We start from the raw sequence: 21,377 nt of genomic DNA, 5'->3' as shown, positions 1-21,377 counted from the left end.
TCGGATTCTACCAACCGGAAACGCTCATATTCGGTGTTTAGGATCCGAATAGAGTCTATATAGCCTATATTTCAGAAGTTGCACTTTCATAACCACTTGGACACTCAATTGGGAGCTTTGGAGATAGGGCGATTTTTTTGGCGTATCAGAGACTTGAAAACAACGTTTATTCACTCAAAGAGGGGCGCAATACTCAATCGGAGTCATACAAGAGGTAATAAGCACTTTAAACCGTTAATTTTTTCAATTTTCATGGTTTTATGATCGCAGTCGCGTTTGGCTCATACAATCTGAACCCATTTCGGATCCCACATGCCAAACTGGACAGCTTTTTAAAATTTTGAAATTTATTGTGATAGGTAGGGTTTGTGATGGCCGAACCTCCGTTTGAAATGAAACCGAACATCGATGAACCCGACATTGCACAACCTAATGTAGTTGAACCCGCAAATATTTTGGTTAACATGCATAAGAGCAAATTCCGAACATGCATAATGTTGGCCTGTAAAACTGTAAAAAAATTATGCAGAAAACTTGATTTTGGACTATACACTCCAAACCTGTAATTTTAGTGACCATTTCGGTTCGCATGATCCAAACCTGTGATTTTCGTGACCATTTCGGTTCGCAGGATCCAAACCTGTGATTTTCGTGACCATTTCGGTTCGCAGAATCCGAACATAATTGGTTTTGGATTGTAGACTCCAAACCAACGTATAAGCACAATTTTCGCCCCCCCCCCCCCCCCCGCCCCCCCCCCCCCAAAACGTGTTCCCATCTATAATTGGCTTGTTTCGGATCCCACAAACCACACATAATATATTTCGGATCCTAGGATCCATAGCTTCCTAAACCCCCCAAATTCAAGGTTATTTTGGGATTTTTGGGGGGTTTAAGAGGAACATGGGGGGCGAAAAAAGCAATTTTCAAGAATTTTTTATAAACCTATTTAGTTAAATAGGTCAGGCCATTAAAAAAGTCTTTTGGCCTGTTAGGCCGACCTATTTAAGTTAAATGAATAATTTTTTTACTATTATTATTATTATTTATATATTAAAATTTGTACTTTAATTAAATTATAAATTTATTAACTTTTTTAGTGGTTTAAGTTTATTAATCAACATTAGTTTTTCACATATATATATAATTGTATTATTATAAACTAGAATTGAAATATGATGACATATATAATCGAAGTCTCTAAAATATCATGCTAAATATCAAAAGGACATTGATTTATTAGTTCATAAGTATATTTAAAAATAAATATAATTATTTATTTAAATATGTTAATGTGAAATAAGTTTTTAAACAGGCTAATAAGTCACATTAGGCTTTCAATAGGCCAGACTTAGGCCTAAAAGATAAGTCTATGATAGGCCACAGGCCAGGCTCAGGCCTTCAAATTTTTGACAGGCCAAGCTCAGGCTTGGCAAAACCTAGCTCTGCCTAGCCTATTCTCACCTCTACCTCTGGTGCATGCCCAAGTCAGGGATCGAACCTAAATGATGATGATACATATTAATAAAGGTTAAGGATAAATGATAATAATGATGAAAATAAAAATGGAAATAAGAATGACGGTGATGATTAATGGATAGATATAAAAGAGGAAATAAAAGGGGATAAATATAAAAATAATAAATGGTAAAAGAAAAGATTTTATTGACTTTTAAATCAACTAAATTGACTTTGATTCTGATTGGACAAACTGTACTCACAATGATGAAAATAAAAGATTTGCGTCAATTTAAATGATAAAAAGATTAAATGAAAAAAATGACAAAATTTAGGGTACGACAACTGTTGATATTTAATTTCTCTGCTTTTCACTTGAGGACATGCTTGAGGATCGTCTTCAGCTACTTGTGGCGGAAGATAATTAAATATAAAAAGACCCAAATTTTATCCAAGGAGGTGAGAAAACTGAAGGTGAGCAAATCGTAGCAGACTCGGTCGCCATTGCTAAAATCGAAAAGACAAGTTGATTTGTAGGGGATATGAGAGATTTTCGGAGTATTAACAGAATAGACTCTCAAAAGGGACAAGAAAAAATGGAAATTGCCACACAAGAATTGAGTTTGTTGCATAAGATCGGACTTTATAATTTGCCGCATAAGATCGACTTTTTGGTTGCCTCATAAAATCGAACTTTTGAATTGCCGCAAAGGAAAAACTTGCAGACCAAGGAAGGCCCATCGTGCCATGATGGTGCGTGAAAGTTGAGTCGAAAATAGCCTATAAATAGAGCCTCAGTCTGTCATATTTTATTCAATTCAGTTTCCACGAAAACTATTGTATTCTCTAGTATTTCATGGCTTGCTAAACCACTAAGGTTGATCTATCGTAAGGGAATTTCTCCAAGATCTTGAAGTTATTATATTATTCAGTTTTATTTATTTCTTTTCAATTATTTTCTTGTTACTAGTTTGTTTAACTTAAGTTTCATAGAATATGATTGTTAATTTCGGTTGATCTATATTCCTTAAGGTAGTCGTGTTTTAACTTACCTTATTCGTTAATTTACGTGTTCTTAACTGTTTGCTTAATTCGGTAATCTAACAAACAGGAATATAACTCATATAGAATCGAAGGCGCTTGTTAATCGTTTATGTGATCGAAAGAGAATTAAATCTGCGTAGGGACTGATAATATAATCATCGATGATAAGTCTGAAATTTCCGAGCAGTAGATTAATCTGTTTTCCATAACTATTTCCAATCAACTTATTATTTTTGTTTCTAATCATTGAAACCCAACCAAACCCCCCATAATTTACATTTTTTATTTGATTCTAATATTGCTAAATTTATAAAAGTCTTTGTGAGACGACCAAAGTTAAATACCTTATTACTATAATTTTTAAATTTTAATTTTTTTTACCGCGTACGACAACAGATCAACAAGACAAAAGCATGTAATATTTTTATAACTATTACAGTATCGGCCGGGTTTGGGTTCCGATGGATCAGATTTTGACATCCGAACCCACCCAAGCAAAACCACCTGAACTTGAATTTTACACTTTTCATCCGTAATCCATTTGAAGCCACCCGTTTCTTCAAAATTCGGTTCGAATTAAGCAGGTTATGGGCAGGTCTTGGGATGTTGTCCACCCCTAATCATCATGATAGGGGCCGTATTGATAGACTAGAATATTATTGTCATTAAGCATAATTATTTTTGTAATTATTTGTAATTACTTTCATTAAAGTCTGTCATTATTCATAGGTTTGATTAACCTATTATTATTGTATATATAGACACTTAACCATATCAATGAGAGACAACAAAAAATCATTTTCCAATAGAATATTATTTCCTTCAGTATTCCCTTTTCTATTATTTCCTGTCATTATTCCCTTTTCTATTATGGTATCACGAGTATTTTCTTTCCACGCGTGACCTACAAAAACAAATTGCAGCGCAGCCTCTTCTTGCTCACCCAAAGCCGCCGCCTCCTCCCTTGCACCGCCCACTGCCGTGCAAGCGTCTACCTGAGCCGCTCCATTCATAGCCGCTCTCTTACACCCGCGCCAGCTCTCACTGTCCGCGCCGACTAACCCAAAACGCGCCGACCACGATCTGTTCGCACCAGCACCGCCGTGCCGTTTTCCATCACCGCACAAGCCGTTCATCAATACTGGTTCTGTTCTGATCTGCTCGCAAAACACAGCAACAACATCACTGTATTGGATTTACGTTTTCTCTAAGTTTGAATTTTCTCAGTTTCGCACAAATACGGTATTTGTCTCGCAGAAACAGAGATATAAAAACGGTTGTTTTATTGTGTCCTATTTTTCTACCGGTTCACAAAACACAGCAAGTCCCTCTTTGTTTTCACATCGGTCGACATGTCTTCTGCTCCTGCCGCTGCATCCACAACCTCTGCCGTCATCTCCACATCTGTCTCTTCAGCAAAAACAGATTTTCATCCTGCCCTTGCCGTCACCAACATCAAACATAGCATTCCCTTTGTACTGGAGCTGGAGAAGGATCACTACAACATGTGGGCCGAATTATTTGAGGTTCATGCTCGTGCCCACAAGGTTATTCATCACATCATTCCTCAACCCGGCAAAGAGAAGCCTGCCTCCACTGATGCTAGTTTTGAAATGTGGACAATTCTTGATTCAACGGTTCTTCAATGGATTTATTCCACTATCTCATTTGATCTCCTTACCACCATTATGGAAAAAGGATCAACTGCCATGGCTACCTGGAACCGTTTGGCCAACATATTTGAGGACAATCAAAACTCCCGTGCTGTTGCGCTTGAACAAGATTTTTCCTCCACTCGTATGGAAGATTTTCCTAACGTCTCTGCATATTGTCAACGACTCAAGCAACTATCTGATCAACTGAAGAACGTTGGAGCACCCGTCAGCGAACACCGACTGGTCCTTCAAATAGTATCCGGATTGTCTGAGCCGTATCGTGGGGTTGCCACCGTGATTCGCCAACAGAAAACTTTACCCTCATTTCTTGAGGCTCGCTCCATGCTCACCTTGGAGGAATCTGGTTTGGCCAAAATGCATAGCACTAGCTCACCCACTGTCTTGCATACTGCCATGCCACGAGACACAGATGACTCCTCCCAGCAGCGTTCCAACCGACGACAGGACAACCGTTCTGGTTCAGGCCGCAACCGCAACAATCAAAGTCGCACCAGAGGGCGCGGACAGCGCGGTGGTTCTAGGTCTAACGGTCCCTCTTGGTCCTCTCAACCATGGCAGCAACTCCAACATCCCTCTTGGTCTCCTTGGGGATGGGTCCCACCTCCATGGGGTGTGCCTCCTTGCCCATATCCTACATCTCAGTGGACACAACCCACCGGTACTCCGAGGCAACCAGGTATCCTAGGTCAACGTCCACAGGCTCACGTTGCTACGCCTTCACCAACCCCCACTGACATTGCAGCTGCCATGCACACCATGTCTCTTAATCCGCCGGACAACACATGGTACATGGACACTGGAGCCACCTCCCACACAACGGCATCTCAAGGTAATCTCACGTCTTATTCTAATTTGAGTCATTTCAATCAGAAACTGATTGTCGGTAGTGGACAAGGTATTCCAATTCAAGGGTCTGGTCACACAACCCTACCTACATCTGACAAACACAAACACTTAGACCTTAAACATGTTTTACACACACCACAAATTATTAAGAATTTGATTTCTGTGCGACAACTCACTACTGAAAATAATGTTTCTGTTTCATTTGATCCATTTGGTTTCTCGGTATTTGACTTTCAGACGGGTACCCCTCTCATGAGATGTAATAGTTTTGGTGATCTATATCCCGTCACCTCTGCCTCTCACTTTGCTGGTCTCTCTTCCGGTCTCTGGCACAGCCGCCTCGGCCATCCAAGTTCTTCTACTTTGGAGTCTCTTCATAAAAATAAGTTCATTAGTGGTGAACATTTAAGTTCTAAGACTATTTGTAATTCTTGTGTGTTTGGCAAACATATTAAGTTGCCTTTTGATTCATCCAAAAATGTTACTTTAATGCCTTTTGATATTTTACATAGTGATATATGGACATCACCGATTTTAAGTTCTTCTGGTCATCGATATTATATTTTATTCTTGGATGATTATTCTGATTTTTTGTGGACGTTTCCTATAAGTAACAAATCTCAGGCTTTTGAAATGTTCACTTCTCTTTCTAATCAAATTCGCACGCAATTTTCTCAAACCGTGAAATGTTTTCAATGTGATAATGGACGTGAATACAACAATACATTATTTCATAAATATTGTGTTGATAATGGTCTTATTTTCCGTTTCTCTTGCCCTCACACGTCATCTCAAAATGGCAAAGCGGAACGTAAAATACGCACCATTAATAACATGATTCGCACTCTTCTCGCCCATTCTTCTGTTCCTCCATCATTTTGGCATCATGCCCTTCAAATGGCTACTTATCTTCTTAATATCCTTCCTCGAAAGAATTTGTCAAATCATTCTCCTACTCAACTTTTGTATCATCGTGATCCTTCCTACACACATCTTCGTGTTTTTGGTTGTCTGTGTTATCCATTGTTTCCATCCACAACCATTAACAAATTGCAACCACGCTCAACACCATGTGTCTTCTTAGGGTATCCCACTAATCACCGAGGCTACAAATGTTTCGATTTATCGCAAAGAAAGATCATCATCTCCCGACATGTCATATTTGATGAGACAAAATTCCCCTTTGCTCATATGTCTTCCCAACCTCTCACCACCTATGACCATTTCACTGATGACCTGCACCCATCATTAGTCCATCAATGGACCAATCCCACTTTGCAATCTCCTCTTGATGACCTCCCTAGTTCGTCACCTCCTGTACCTAACCCCCCGTCTACCTCACCAGCCAGACCACATAATCCTTCTCATACCTCATCCAACACCACAATATCATCTTCCCTCCCTACGAGTACACCCGATACCTCCCCACCACCTACACCACTGGCCCAACCTGCACCCCCTACTCGGACTATGGCGACCCGTAGTATGCAGGGTATCTACAAACCTAGAAAACTCTTTAACCTTTCCGTTACCATTGATGATCCGACCATTTCACCTCTTCCCAAAAACCCCAAACTAGCCCTCTCAGATCCTAATTGGAAAGCCGCAATGCAGTCTGAATTTAATGCTCTAATTAAAAATAATACGTGGGATCTGGTCCCCCGACCTTGTGATGTTAATATTATTCGGTGTATGTGGATTTTTCGTCATAAAAAGAAATCTAATGGTTGTTTTGAGCGTTACAAAGCTCGTCTTGTAGGTGATGGCAGGTCACAGATTGCAGGTGTGGATTGTGATGAGACGTTTAGTCCTGTAGTAAAACCGGCGACTATTCGCACTGTTCTCACGATTGCTCTCTCTAAATCCTGGCATATTCATCAGTTAGATGTCCAGAATGCATTTCTGCATGGTGACCTTCACGAGACAGTCTACATGCATCAACCACTCGGTTTTCGTGATCCTCATCACCCAGATTATGTGTGCCGCTTGCGAAAATCACTCTATGGTTTGAAGCAAGCGCCTCGTGCTTGGTACCAGCGTTTTGCTGACTTTGTCTCCACCATTGGATTTGAGCACAGCACTTCAGATCACTCACTCTTCATCTATCGACATGGCTCTAACTTGGCTTACATCTTGCTATATGTTGATGACATCATCCTTATCACCTCCACCCATGACCTTCGAAAATCCATCATGACACTACTTGCATCTGAGTTTGCTATGAAGGATCTGGGACCGCTGAGTTACTTCCTAGGTATTGCCGTAACTAGACATGCTAGTGGACTCTTCCTTAGTCAGAGTACTTATGCTGGTGAAATTATTGCTCGCGCAGGCATGGCCTCGTGCAAACCATCTGCCACTCCAGTTGACACCAAGCAAAAGCTCGGTACCTCCGCCGGCACTCCGTATGATGATCCCACCTTATACCGGAGTCTCGCAGGAGCCTTGCAGTATCTTACCTTCACCCGCCCTGACATTTCTTATGCTGTTCAACAGGTATGTCTTCACATGCATGCTCCTTGTACCGACCACATGCTTGCCCTCAAGCGCATCCTGCGTTATATTCAGGGAACCCTACACTATGGTTTGCATCTCTATCCATCCCCTATTGAGAAACTTGTCTCTTATACTGATGCGGATTGGGGGGGCTGCCCTGACACCCGCCGTTCTACCTCCGGCTATTGTGTGTTTCTCGGTGACAACCTCATTTCCTGGTCTTCCAAGAGACAACCCACACTTTCTCGCTCGAGTGCAGAAGCTGAGTACAGAGGTGTTGCTAATGTGGTTTCTGAATCTTGTTGGCTTCGCAACCTTCTCTTGGAGCTTCATTTTCCACTATCTCAAGCTACGTTGGTATATTGTGATAATGTTAGTGCCATCTACCTTTCTGGTAACCCAGTACAACATCAGCGTACTAAACACATTGAGATGGACATTCACTTTGTTCGGGAAAAGGTCGCCCGTGGCCAGGCACGCGTCCTTCATGTTCCTTCCCGTCACCAAATTGCTGACATCTTCACCAAAGGCCTACCTCGTGTTCTATTTAATGATTTCCGGACCAATCTAAGCGTCCGCGAACCTCCCGCTTCGACTGAGGGGGTGTGATAGACTAGAATATTATTGTCATTAAGCATAATTATTTTTGTAATTATTTGTAATTACTTTCATTAAAGTCTGTCATTATTCATAGGTTTGATTAACCTATTATTATTGTATATATAGACACTTAACCATATCAATGAGAGACAACAAAAAATCATTTTCCAATAGAATATTATTTCCTTCAGTATTCCCTTTTCTATTATTTCCTGTCATTATTCCCTTTTCTATTACGTATGATAAAGGATTAACAAAATGAATATAATTCTTTCTAGCTAGTTCATGATTCATAATAAGAAATCAAACTTAAATAGTTAATAAGCTACTCTTAGGATGAATTGTTTAAGAGAATCTGATTTTAATTTCTGTTAATTTTTTTTTTGGTAATTTTATTTATTTTGCGGCCGAACATTAAACTACCGGAATTTCCTCTGGTTTCCAAAAAATTAATACCAAAAAATAAAAAAGGTGAGAAGGGGAACAGCTGATTTGGAAAGTTTATAAGAACCACTATATACATAGGATATCAATCGTCATAGTCCATTAATTTCTTCAATCTTCACTAAATAGAGTGCTGCTACTTTTTTCTTTTTTTCTTTTTATCACAATCCAAATGGTGCTACTTATATAAATGCACTAAAAAGTACTACTAATTGAATATTCTAAATGCACTAATGCACTAAGAATGTACAACTCCACTACTGAAAAATTGAATATTAATTAGTAAATAAATTCACTAAAGAGTAATTTTTTTCACTAATACTCTTTATCTTTGGATCTTTGTATAATTAACATAACATACTAGCGCCAAAAAGAAGAAAAATAAAAGTAAAAGCAGGGTTTCCTTTTTCTTTTCATTTTTTATTACTTTAATTGTCTTTAATCTTTACCGATTCAACCATCTAGTAGTTTCCTTGATTATGATGGTAGTGGTTGGAGTAAAACATATATTCTCCGCGTGCATTGCAGAGATTATTTCTTAAAATTTTGCGGGATTCAAATGAATAATAAATTTACCTTAAAAGTTTTAAGATTGCTATGTGTTCAAATCAATTATTAAACCGAGAACCTTGACTAAATTAAAAGAAACTCGCGTTATGTTATTTAAACGCTCATAAGAGACAAGTTAATGAGATTGTTCAGTTGAGATACTCTTAGGTCTAATTAAATCCCACATTTTCAATGATATTCATACATGCATTATTGTTCCTATTAATATTTCATTAAATGACTTAATGCTGCTACTTTAAAAAAACAAAAAAGTTTCTATACCCCATTGGTATATGAAAATGCATAGCTTTCTAATTAATAATTTAAACATTATCCATCCTAAACTTTAATAATGTGTCTTATCATTTCCATTTCTTCATTCATAAGGAATTGATTGAAACTCATCATAAGTCATAACTGATAATGATAAATTCCCCTATAGATTTCAATTTATATTGTGACCCTTAGACATTGATCACACAAACTTAGAAAGAAAAAGGAAAAAAAAGATGTATGTAACTAGACCTTTATCTATGTACAGAAAATCTCCAAGTAGTTTAGAGATTCCAGCACCAGATGCACCATATTCAGGTTATCTAGTAATCACAGATGAAGAAGCAGAATATGAAGATACTTGTTGTTGGCGTATATGTCGCCGGAAGAATGTGAAGAAACTACCTTTCCCTCAAGATAAAATGTTCTCAGTTTTTCATCCTTCTGAGAATGAACAAACTTCAAGAATTAAGGTTTGGTTTCTTCCTGTTCCTGATCATTCATTGTCTTCCAACAGATACTATGTAATCAGAGCCAAAGGCAGACATAAAGGGTATGTATGTGTTGGTTAATTAATAATTAGTCTTAGTATAAGAGTAAAGAGTGATTTTTGGTGTGTACATGTGTGTGATTATTATAGTCTCTGAATGTATTGAAACTCCAAAAATATATCTCTGAGTGTGTCTTCTATTGATAATTTTGTGTGGAGCTGTCAAAACCGGCTACTCCACTGTAAACGGATCGGCTTGGATGGGCTCCGGGCTTTATCGGGCCGGACAAAAATCCATATTTAAATTTGGGCTTTTGAGACCGGGCTTAAAAGCCCTAAAACAACCCAAGCTAATATTTTAAGGCCCGAGCTCTACATTTATTTGGGCTTGGCGGGCCGTCCCATACAGGCTAACCCATTTTGTCAGCTCTAATTTTGTGGACCAAATTGAGAAACAAAAGACACATTTGAAGACCAAATTGACTAGAAAAAGTCATATTTGGTGTTTTTCTGTTTTGTTTTGATTGATACATTCAGAGACTATAGGACACATATTCAAGATTTCAAACCAATTTTGGACTTAATTCTTCTTTGCTTATATGTACTTTTATTTGTCTTTGTTTTTCTGATGTTAGAATTTTTTGTTTCCCAACATTATTTGCCATATGCTTTTGTTTAGTTTTTATGGAACTATGATTAATTAAGCTCTTGCTTGTAAGGTTATTTAAGTCTTTTGTGCTAACTATATGGTTATTATTGTCAACTAGTTAAGCATAGCATAAGCTGAAGTCATAACTGAGGTTATGGCCTAGTTTGATTAATGTCTAACTTATAAGAGTTTTTCAATTAATTAAGTTTATAGTTCTCACATATAAGTCCATATAAGCTTATAGATGTTATGAAAACTCAAATGAGAGAAAGCTTCTTAGAAAATTGAGATGCAACAAACTAATTTCAACTTATACGAAAAGCTGTTTTTGCACACTTCATTAGGAAAGTTTATGTAATTAATATTTATTATGTACGGATTAACCGCGAGTTTGGAGAAATTACTGTGTTTGCACACTTCATTAGGTCCTAAGCCAATTCCACTGGTCCAACCCAAGTCGGTTATTTCCAAACATGTACTAATTTTGCAATGTCAAATAATATTTGATGTGTACCTAATTAGAACACATTTATAAAATCATAGTCACAAATTCACAATGTTGGAACTGTTGTGATTTTGTAGGAAAGCATACAAATGTTCAAGAGAAGGTGACATAGTGAGTTGTTGCTTTAGCAACATCTTGAATGATAAAAGTCCAAAGCCATTCAATCTAAAAGACTTATACCAAATTTTCAAGATTCATACTCATCAAAGTAGTGGATTCTTTGCAAAGTCTATTACACCTGATGGAATTGCACCAAAATTCTTAAGAAAAAAAGGATGGAAAGTTAGAATTTCAGGTTCATATAGATCTTGCAAACTAAATGAAGCTTTAGGTGTTGATGTTCCTCTAAGAGAAAAATTTCCAAGTTTCAATTTTCCTATTTCAAGAAAACATTCACCACCTTTGGTTGTAGGAAAATGGTATATTCCATTTATTTTTGTGAAAGAGAATGGAAGAAAAGTCAAACATCAAATGAAAAAGTCAATGTTTTATAGTATGACATTACAACAAAAATGGGAAGAAATTTATTCATGTGGAAGAAATGAACATGAAAATGAAAATGGAAATGGAAATGAAAATGATGTTGTGATTGTGAATGTTTATGTTGAAAGAGAAAAAGTATTGATATGTGGAATGGAAGCTACAAAGAATGGAAGAGTTGATAATAATGGTTTTATGTGGTTTAGAGTGAGTAATCCTTATAATAAGAGAAGGGTTAGTGTTGGATTAAGCTCAGCAATTGTTGATAATATGAGATGGGTGGAAGAGCAAGGTGGTTGGGTTTATGGTGAAGGGAAAGAAAGGGTTGTGACTGTGAAAGAAGAGGTAACATGTCAAAGTGAATGGAATAGGTTTGCATGTTATGTTTTGGTGGAAAGTTTTTGTGTTAGGACATTAGATGGGAAATTGGTTTTGAGGTATGATTTTAAGCATACTCATAAGATTAAGTGCAAATGGGAGTAAGAATTAAGGGTTGGATTTTCACTTTTTAAATTGGTAATACATCACTCTCTATTCAAAAGCAACTCAACTATAATTTTTGCGAAGCAAGAAATCGGAGAAGTGGACAGATGCGCAGCCCAAACATGATAACAAATCGAGGTTTAAAGAAATGTTATTTGGACAACTTTTTTATTATTTTAAAAGGTTTGGATATGATGTTGGTTTTTTTATTGTTTTTTCTTTAAGTAACCTTAACCGTTATTATTATAAGTAATGTATTTGATTACTCAATATGGTTTAGACAAGAATTTGAATGGTATCTTGAGCTTTAGTATATTGTTTTTTACTTAATATATCACCTTAAGAAAAATGTCATTTAAAAATTGGAAGTTTCATGTCTATGTATACACGAGGAGTGATTGTTCATCGCTCTCCTTTATATAGTTAAATCTTTCAAAATACAATACTAAAAATTAGGTTTCAGTAAGACCTCGCATTTTCAAAACTAGGTTTCAACAATATCTTGCATTTTCAGGGGTTGGATCTACGATTAGAATTGGTTATATGCGGTCACACTGCATATAGTCAACACATCTAAATCGTCCAATCAATATCGTACGGTCAAAATTTTAAGATTAAATTTAACTAATTTTAAATATAAAATTCAAACTAAACTTCTAAACTATCTAACGATACAAATATAACTAACTGCAATACAATCAGCTATCAAAGAATCCAGATCCTCAAACATATAAGTCAGAGACATAGTCAGAAACATACTAGTCTTGCTATGTGAGTGACAACTTATCCACAAACATATAAGTCTTGAATTGAAACGTGGACAGTCAACGACTGCTAGTACAGTAAATAAAAGCCCAACCACTATCTCAATGGCAATAAAAGCCACCTCATTGATTATAACAACTCCAAATGAAGTGGAGTGAGAAACAAACATTAAACCGGAGATACTGACATTTACGAACGATGTTTTCTCTCCTCACTCCGTGAATTTTTTATTCCCTGAATTTTTAATTTTGCGCTTGAAAAAAACTTTGATTTGTAGAAATTGAAGTTTTTTTGCCTTGAAAACAAATTTCGATTTCTAAAAACCAAAATTTACTCTGAATTTGCACTAGTAAAAATTCAGTTTCTGCGAACCAAATTTTTCTGCGAGGACAAAATTGAAATATTGGGGCTATAAAAGATTCATGCAAACTCTACACATCCATGCAAACAAACATATGAAAAATAAAATTAAAAAATTTGGGTTGGACTACTTGGTCACTAGTAATTTTCAAGTTTTCCTTTTAAATAATGCTGACTATAATTCTATCCCTTAAAATAAACAAGTGATCGAGTAATTCTGAATTTAAATTTAAACTCTGCATATTACAGTAACTTTATCAATCGAATTGTTTGTGTTTAGTTATATCGAAGAAAAAATTGATTTTATAAAATTGATTATCGGAAAAAATAAGTTAAATATAAAGTGGCTTATTGAAAAATTAATTTATGTTTTTATAATAAATTAAGAGCATTCGAGCATGAAAATGAATAAATATTCCAAGTATGTTGGTACTCCTAAACATTTTCATCCTATATTCCTAGCTCATAATAATACTAATATATATAAAAAAGAGGAAAAATATATACAAGGAGGGAACTAGATCTTACCCGGAGAAAAGCGAAGAACAAAAACTAAGTTAAACGATATCAAGAGAGAACAATCTTGTCATGTAAAAATTCTTCTCGAAAAAACGAAGACAAAGAATCCTATCACCTAGCTTCAATAATCGAATACCAAAATTTGCAAATGTATCTGCACATCTATTACCCTTTTGATGAATATGGAAAATCACAATATTCAAACTAATGGAGGAAGTATAATGTTATGTTAATTTTTTTCTTTATTATCAGTTAGAATTTTGAACTTTCAACTCTTTAACCCTTATCCAGACACAAGAATTGATTTTTCAATAGTTCTACCGGTACCAACCCATAGTAACATTTTTGTCTTTAGTGCCACATGAGTAATGAGAAAATTAAATACATTAATAGTCAAAGTCTCAATTTTAGTGCTATGACTATCCTATTATATCAATTCATTTCATGGTTCCAAACACAAAGAACAAAAATGAAAGCTGTCAGTAGTATTTCCTCTGTTAGCTCACTTCCTACTACATCACCTTACTTCATCTCTCAAGGTACCCTTTCACCTTCTTTTTCTTCCTTTTTTTTTTCCCTAGTATTATACACCTTTTTTTGTTGCTGCTTATTTTAGTTAATTTAACTTAAGCAGATCTATTCTGAATTCATTGCCTCTTTAAGAAAATAGCAAACAAATATGGTACAATAAAAAAAGTCAAATAAATTGTTGAGTTTGACAAATTTTGAGTAGACACACACAACACAACATAGTTTGAAGTTTTCCATTATGTTTATATGGTTTTATAATGTAGATATATATTTTGGTTACCATGATATCGGTACGTCGCCGTTAATGACGACTAATCGGCATCGGAGAATATGTGGGGCACTCAAGGTGTATTCTCCCTTACAATCGAATTTTCTCCATACGCATGATCCAGAAATCAAATCTCTGACTTTAAGGGGACCACTTAGACTGTTGAAGACTCCCATAGTATTTTTTGTTCTATAATTGAAATTTTTGTTATTTAACTCGGTTTCAGCTAAATATGAAAAAAAAACATATTCAAATGCATTTTTTGTTAGTCAGTTTGGTCCTCAAATGTGTCTTCTATCGATCAATTTGGTCCATAAGAAAAACACACACTTAGGAGTATTTTTATAATTTCAATACATTCAAATACTATAATGGTTATCAATGTCACAGATTTTATTGTTTTTTTTTAACTTCAGTTGAAAAGCAATGGCCTCAAAGATTTGCCTTGAGTACAAAGCCAATACATCTAAGGCATTCAAATGGCTGCAAAGTGAGAGCAACTTTGAATACTAACAATAAATCAATTGAAATTCCTCATCAATGGTATAATCTAGTCGCAGATCTTCCGATTAAACCACCTCCACCATTGCATCCCAAGACTTTTGAACCAATCAAACCAGAAGACTTGTCACCTCTTTTTCCTGATGAATTGATCAGACAAGAAGTGACTACTGATAGATTCATTGATATACCAGAAGAAGTCCGTGATGTTTACAAGCTTTGGCGTCCGACTCCTCTCATTAGGTTTGATTCATATGTATCATATTTCTAAGGTTTTAAACTGTTGTCGTGTTATGATGTTTGATATTGTGGAGAATCGCGGTCAAATATGGCTTATGCCTGATGCAGCTGCAATTGATATCGCAAATAGGACGATTCATGATTCGATTCAGAAAGGAAAACCAAATCGAACCATTGCAATAGTTTAGTAAAACCAAACCGAACTGGTATAAAGGTTTGGTGCAACAGTTATGTGCTTCTGAACCAAATTGGAACTACATTTACAGAAAACCGAACTGTAGTTTTTCGAACCGAACTGCACTAAATTGCTATAACTGGTGACTAGGACCATTGAAAAAACCTAAAATTGAAATGAGTTGAATATTAGGTTTGTTTAAGATAAAGTGCACCGAAAAGAACCTAACTGTAACAAATAGTTCACAAACTGAACATCAACTGTCAGTCACAGTTCAGTTCTTTTTGGTACGGTTCGGTTTAACGGTTTGTACTCTATCTAGAAGAATCTTATATATATGTTTTTCTTATGAATGTAGAGCCAAGAGGCTGGAAAAGCTTCTTGATACACCTGCCAGAATTTACTACAAATATGAAGGTGTAAGTCCAGCAGGGTCACACAAACCAAACTCTGCTGTTCCACAAGCATGGTATAATTTACAACAAGGTGTCAAGAATGTTGCAACAGAAACTGGTGCTGGCCAATGGGGAAGTGCGTTAGCCTTTGCTTGCAGCATATTTGGCCTTGGATGCGAGGTATGAAGCTTTTGGGATTAAACTGGTGATGAATCTATCTTGAATGTTTTACAAACTTCTTGCTATAGTAGTATATTGCTACATTTAACTATGTGCCTAAACTAAGAAGTTATAAATTATAGGCGTAAAAACCCACTTGGGTTGGCCTAGTGGTGTTGACTTGGGATCCTGGAGTGTGTTCCTTTCAAGATCTTAGGTTCGATTCCCTCTAGTGCCAATTTCGGTGGGCTAGTCCATACATAGCTTTAAATGTCCCCCTTGCAAATGTGCGGTGGGATTGGTCCTCTCGGATTAGTTGTCTTTGGATTGGATACCAAGTTTTCAAAAAAAAAAATTAAAATTATAGGCGTATAACTGCCTAACATAGACGATTTTATTCTGGTTCTAAGTTACAAAAGCCATGAAACTATGATGTATAGTTAGTTAATTTATGCAGGTGTGGCAAGTACGCGCTTCTTACGATTCAAAACCATATCGAAGATTGATGATGCAAACATGGGGAGCAAAGGTACATCCATCACCATCTATGCTCACCGAGGCAGGTCAAAGAATTCTTCAAAATGATCCAACAAGTCCAGGGAGTTTAGGCATAGCTATATCAGAAGCTGTTGAAATAGCTGCTAAAAATCCTGATACTAAGTACTGTTTAGGGAGTGTACTTAATCATGTTTTACTTCACCAAAGTGTTATTGGAGAAGAGTGCATTAAACAAATGGAAGCTATTGGAGAAACACCAGATGTTATTATAGGATGTACCGGTGGTGGTTCCAATTTTGCAGGACTTAGTTTTCCTTTCATTCGAGAGAAGCTTAATAAGAAAATTAATCCTGTGATTAGAGCAGTTGAACCTACAGCATGTCCTTCATTAACAAAAGGGAGATATACTTATGATTATGGTGATACAGCAGGGTTGACTCCATTGATGAAAATGCATACACTTGGCCATGACTTTGTTCCTGATCCAATTCATGCTGGTAACTAATTTCGTATTTCTGAGAAAGTTTGTCTCATATTTATTTAATTTTTGTTTAGACCCCTCAACTATGAAGCACCAATACAGATACGAACACATCATACGACACTGACATGTAGATATCAATAATAATTTGTGAAAATAGAAGTGATTGAATGTAACAACTTGCGTCAGTGTCGTGTTGATATCCAACCCTCACATATGTCGGATGGTCAGACACACTTTCAATCTAAAGTATCGATCCTATACATCCCTCCAATATAATCTCAGTAGCGCCAGGAGGACCTATATAAGGGAGAAAAGCTCTCTCGGCGCTTAATTTTTCATTCACGAAACTTGAGCATGAGATCTTGTTTAAGTGAAATCAAACTCCTTACCACTTGGACCAACAAGCTTTTTTGTATCATATCTGTTAGCATGTCTTTTGTATTGACATTTTTTACCTACTTGTAGGGGGATTGCGCTATCATGGTATGGCACCATTGATTTCACATGTTTATGAATTGGGCTTGATGGAAGCAATTTCAATTCCACAAACTGAATGCTTTCAAGGTAAATTACTCCATTAGTACTGTCACTTTTGTAGATTTTTTTCTCTTACTTATTTGTCAATTTTAAAGGTTGATGCAACATTTAACTATTTTTTCTTTATTATGTGTAAATAAACTTAAAACAACAACAAGAAAAGAACGTGGTCCGGAGGAGTAGGATTTTACTATGAATGTAAACTTTGTAAAGTGAAAAAAAAAAAAAATGCAAGTTTGGATTGAATTGAATGATATATGATGAGATTGCATCATTTGATTACAGGTGCTATACAATTTGCAAGGTCTGAAGGGTTGATACCAGCACCTGAACCAACTCATGCTATTGCTGCAACCATTAGAGAAGCTCTTCATTGTAAAGAGACTGGAGAGGCTAAGGTTATTTTGACAGCAATGTGTGGACATGGCCATTTTGACCTTCCAGCTTATGAGAAATATTTGCAAGGTAATATGGTTGACCTTTCCTTCTCCGAGGAAAAGTTGAAAGCTTCACTTGCAAATATTTCTCAAGTGACTTGAGTTAAGAGAGAGCAATCCTATTAGCACTTTTTTTACAACACATTATGTAAAATTCATGAATTTTGACAAAATCATGTGGATCTAGTTTCTTATATAGTGGAACTTGCTAGTATATGAACTTCAATCAATAGAGAATGTATGGAAAAAGGTGCGTTGAAGAATACTCTTTCCGGTCTTATATATACTGTAAGTCTAACAACAAAAAAAATCACGCTTATCTAATAAGTTATTGTATTTTCCAAATTGACCCTCGTGTAAACTTGTTCCATGAGAAGAAACTGTTAGGCTCAAGTTTGTATTTGATCTCATAAGTTAGTTGCTTGTTGCACAAGTCATTGTAATAAGGTTATATAAGGGTCATTGGCTAATAAGAAATGTAAGCATAACTATTTGCTCCTTACAAGTGGTATCAGAAGGCCATCCAAGATATAACAGTAATGCTCTATGAATGTAAAGTTGTTAAAACTGATATATGATTTACATAGTGATGAAAATAGGTGTGTATCACCTATACATATACGAGATTTACTTTTGTCACCCTACTTATTCTGGGGCGCGCCCTACGAAATCACCATACTACTTCTGTCCGTGACTTAGGTCATGGAATATTCTCTGTGGCCTAGGTACCGGATCTGTTATTTATTTACCAGCTGAGGGCGCACACCCTACCAAACCACCCTATTACATTTTGTCGTCTGCTACCTAAGTAGCAGACGTACATTTGACAAAAAAAAAACAAAATAACAAAACATATGTAACAGAGACAACAATAGAATTGTGACAAATTTTCATTACAAAACAAAATATAATATTATTATGTTGCGGTTCATTACATATTTTTTATTTGAACGAAATACAAAAAGACAAAAACCGAAGAAAAAAAAAGATTAACCATAATGATCAAACTTTTAGGGGGGAAACCACTTTATAACACCCTCCCCAACCACAAACTTAAGGTGGACGAATCCGCCTGAACCACCACCTCCTCTTCGTCCTCCCATTTTGGGGTAATGGTAAAAGAGAATGGTGAAAGAGAAGAAAGGGGTTGAATCCCTTCCGATTAATCATAATAATTCTAAGAGGCAGTGCCGGATCTTGCCAAAAAATGTAGGGGGTGCAGTGATAAGAAAAACTAGTCGTCGAATATTGGAAGAACAAAAACATGAAAATAAATTAAAAAATGGACCAATTGCGAGTTGAACCCACAACATGAGCTAGTTAGCCAACCAACCACTAGGCTACCATAAATCTTTGGTTAATAAGTGATCAAACAATATATATATATATATATATATATATATATATATATATATATATATATATATATATATATATATATATATACACCAATTAATATTGCTAGAAAATCAATATACATATAATAATGATAAAAATAAATTTGAGGGATGCCGCGACACCTTCCACCCCTACTAAGAGGTCTCAAAAAGTCTCTCGCTGATTAACATAATGATCCCAATCGCTGTTATTAAAGAACATGCATGCGTAAGATCATTATGATTAATCGGCGACAGACATTGAGGTCGTTCACGCCTAAAATAACAAAACTAAGCTAAAAATATTTTGAGAGAAGAAATGTGAGAAGGAAGAAGAAATGATATTATTCAAGATTGATAATGGATACAAGTATGATCATAGGGGGTTTGTATTATTCAAGATTGATAATGGATACAAGTATGATCAGAAAAAAAAATGTTTCTCTTTACAAGATCGAAAGAATTGTGTGTAGAATGAATGAATTCTGTATGTAGAATCCATGAAAATTGTCCTCTTTCTTCTCTTGAAGCAGACCCTATTTATAGGCAAAAAATCTCCTCTTGCTTCTTAAGTAACTGCCTTGCTTGTAGAGAAATTCAAGGGTAGTGGGTGGTTTCCTTTCCTTCTTCTCCAAGCTTTTTCCTTCTTCTCCAAGCTATGGTGATGGTGTTTTTCACGTGTGATAATAATGATGAGAATCAGGGGGAAGAAGATATTTTATTGTGAACCATATTGACTATAATTGATTGGGCTTTCTAGGTTGGGCCTTAACAAATTACACTATGGTCCATTGCCCGGTACATTTTTATATTGAATAAATGTCTTCATTCTTTAATAAATGTCTATCTCTACTTTCCTCTACGTCCCATTCAAAACAATGATAAGAGTACTCTTTTGTTTATTAGTGTAGTTGTCTTGCTTTTAATAAATGTCTCCGTTCTTTCCTCTACGCCCACTTCAAAACAATGACAAGAGTTTACATGACTTTGGATCAATTTGGACAGTCGGATGAATCCTATATAACATATTTCGACACATGTTTGACAAAATATTTGGGGTCATATTGGTTGTTATTATTGTTGTTAGCCATTTTTTTCCTCTGTTAGAAATTATGTTTTCGTTAGTTTTGTTGATTTTAACAATTGCAAAGCACCGTGTATATCTAGATGGATATTATTTTAAACCTCTTTATTTTTTATTTTTTTTATATTGAATAAATGTCTCCGTCCTTTCCTCTACGTCCCATTCAAAACAATGATAAGAGTACTATTTTGTTTGTTAGTGTAGTTGTCTTGCTTTATCTTACTTTTAATAAATGTCTCCGTCCACTTCAAAACGATGACAAGAGTTCACATGACTTTTGATCAATTTAGACAGTTGGATGAATCGTATCTAACATATTTCGACACCTATCAAAAAAAAATTTATTTAAAAAAGAAAACAGAATTGTATTAGAAAGAGAGAGACTTCAACAAAAAGAAAAATAAACCACTGTCAAATAAACCGCCGCGAAGTCCAACGCCGCTGTCGTCACTACTGTCGATTGCAATGGTTGTTCGTTCTCATATGTTCCATCACCACTATAGCTCAGATCTTCAAAATATAGGCAAAGATGATTTTGGCTATGTAATTACTAGATCCATCATCCATCACTACAAGAAATAAGATTTTTGGCAACGACCATTTTGCAGCAACATTCAAATTGTTGACAAAAATATACATATAGTAGCAACTAATTTAAGTCGTTGTAATAAGTTAATTTTTTTTCTCAACAATTTTATTATTGTTGGAAAAAATGACTTATCCCAACAACAATCAGATCTTCACAAGAGTAAAGAAAACTTTTTTATATAGGCAAATATGATTTTGGCTATCTAATTACTAGATCCATTGAATGGATTTTAGAGATAATATTTTAGAAAAATTATAACTCATGGAGAATTGAAAGATTATACAAAATTCACAAATCTTATAATACAATTGTTATACATTAATTGGAAGATTATACAAAATTCACATATGTCAATTTTTTTTCAAGTGGCAAAAGGAGAATTTTATTAATAACACAAAAAGCACAAGAGTGCCAACTAAGAGTGAAAACACAAGGCTTGATAGAGTTTGAAATTGCGCTGCTATTT

At 35.7% G+C, this 21,377-nt stretch overlaps 2 protein-coding genes across 2 annotated transcripts; both read left to right on the top strand.

The window, feature by feature from the left end:
- Positions 1-9,471: 9,471 nt before the first annotated feature.
- LOC123910831 lies at positions 9,472-12,291 on the top strand. Its single transcript, XM_045962102.1, has 2 exons — positions 9,472-9,939; positions 11,108-12,291. The coding sequence occupies exons 1-2, from the start codon at positions 9,623-9,625 to the stop codon at positions 11,991-11,993; spliced, it is 1,203 nt and encodes a 400-aa protein (XP_045818058.1). The 5' UTR covers positions 9,472-9,622; the 3' UTR covers positions 11,994-12,291.
- Positions 12,292-14,048: 1,757 nt separating this feature from the next.
- LOC123909866 (tryptophan synthase beta chain 2) lies at positions 14,049-18,125 on the top strand. The gene is made up of 6 exons (XM_045960794.1): positions 14,049-14,176; positions 14,853-15,180; positions 15,711-15,927; positions 16,364-16,901; positions 17,354-17,452; positions 17,711-18,125. Exons 1-6 carry the CDS (start codon positions 14,053-14,055, stop codon positions 17,962-17,964), a joined length of 1,560 nt encoding a protein of 519 aa, XP_045816750.1. The 5' UTR covers positions 14,049-14,052; the 3' UTR covers positions 17,965-18,125.
- Positions 18,126-21,377: the final 3,252 nt, after the last annotated feature.

This window comes from Trifolium pratense, linkage group LG2, assembly GCF_020283565.1.
Source record: "Trifolium pratense cultivar HEN17-A07 linkage group LG2, ARS_RC_1.1, whole genome shotgun sequence".
Taxonomy (NCBI): Eukaryota; Viridiplantae; Streptophyta; class Magnoliopsida; order Fabales; family Fabaceae; genus Trifolium; species Trifolium pratense.
This window is presented reverse-complemented; position numbering and strand designations above follow the sequence as displayed.

What these genes read in the sequence shown, in the direction of transcription:
- LOC123909866 (XM_045960794.1), top strand. Translation starts at nt 14,053, where the DNA reads ATGACTATCCTATTATATCAATTCATTTCATGGTTCCAAACACAAAGA. An exon ending in CGTCCGACTCCTCTCATTAG is followed by an intron (nt 15,181 to 15,710) that starts GTTTGATTCATA and finishes TTATGAATGTAG; the next exon opens with AGCCAAGAGGCTGGAAAAGC. An exon ending in ACAAACTGAATGCTTTCAAG is followed by an intron (nt 17,453 to 17,710) that starts GTAAATTACTCC and finishes ATTTGATTACAG; the next exon opens with GTGCTATACAATTTGCAAGG.
- LOC123910831 (XM_045962102.1), top strand. Translation starts at nt 9,623, where the DNA reads ATGTATGTAACTAGACCTTTATCTATGTACAGAAAATCTCCAAGTAGT. An exon ending in GCCAAAGGCAGACATAAAGG is followed by an intron (nt 9,940 to 11,107) that starts GTATGTATGTGT and finishes GTGATTTTGTAG; the next exon opens with GAAAGCATACAAATGTTCAA.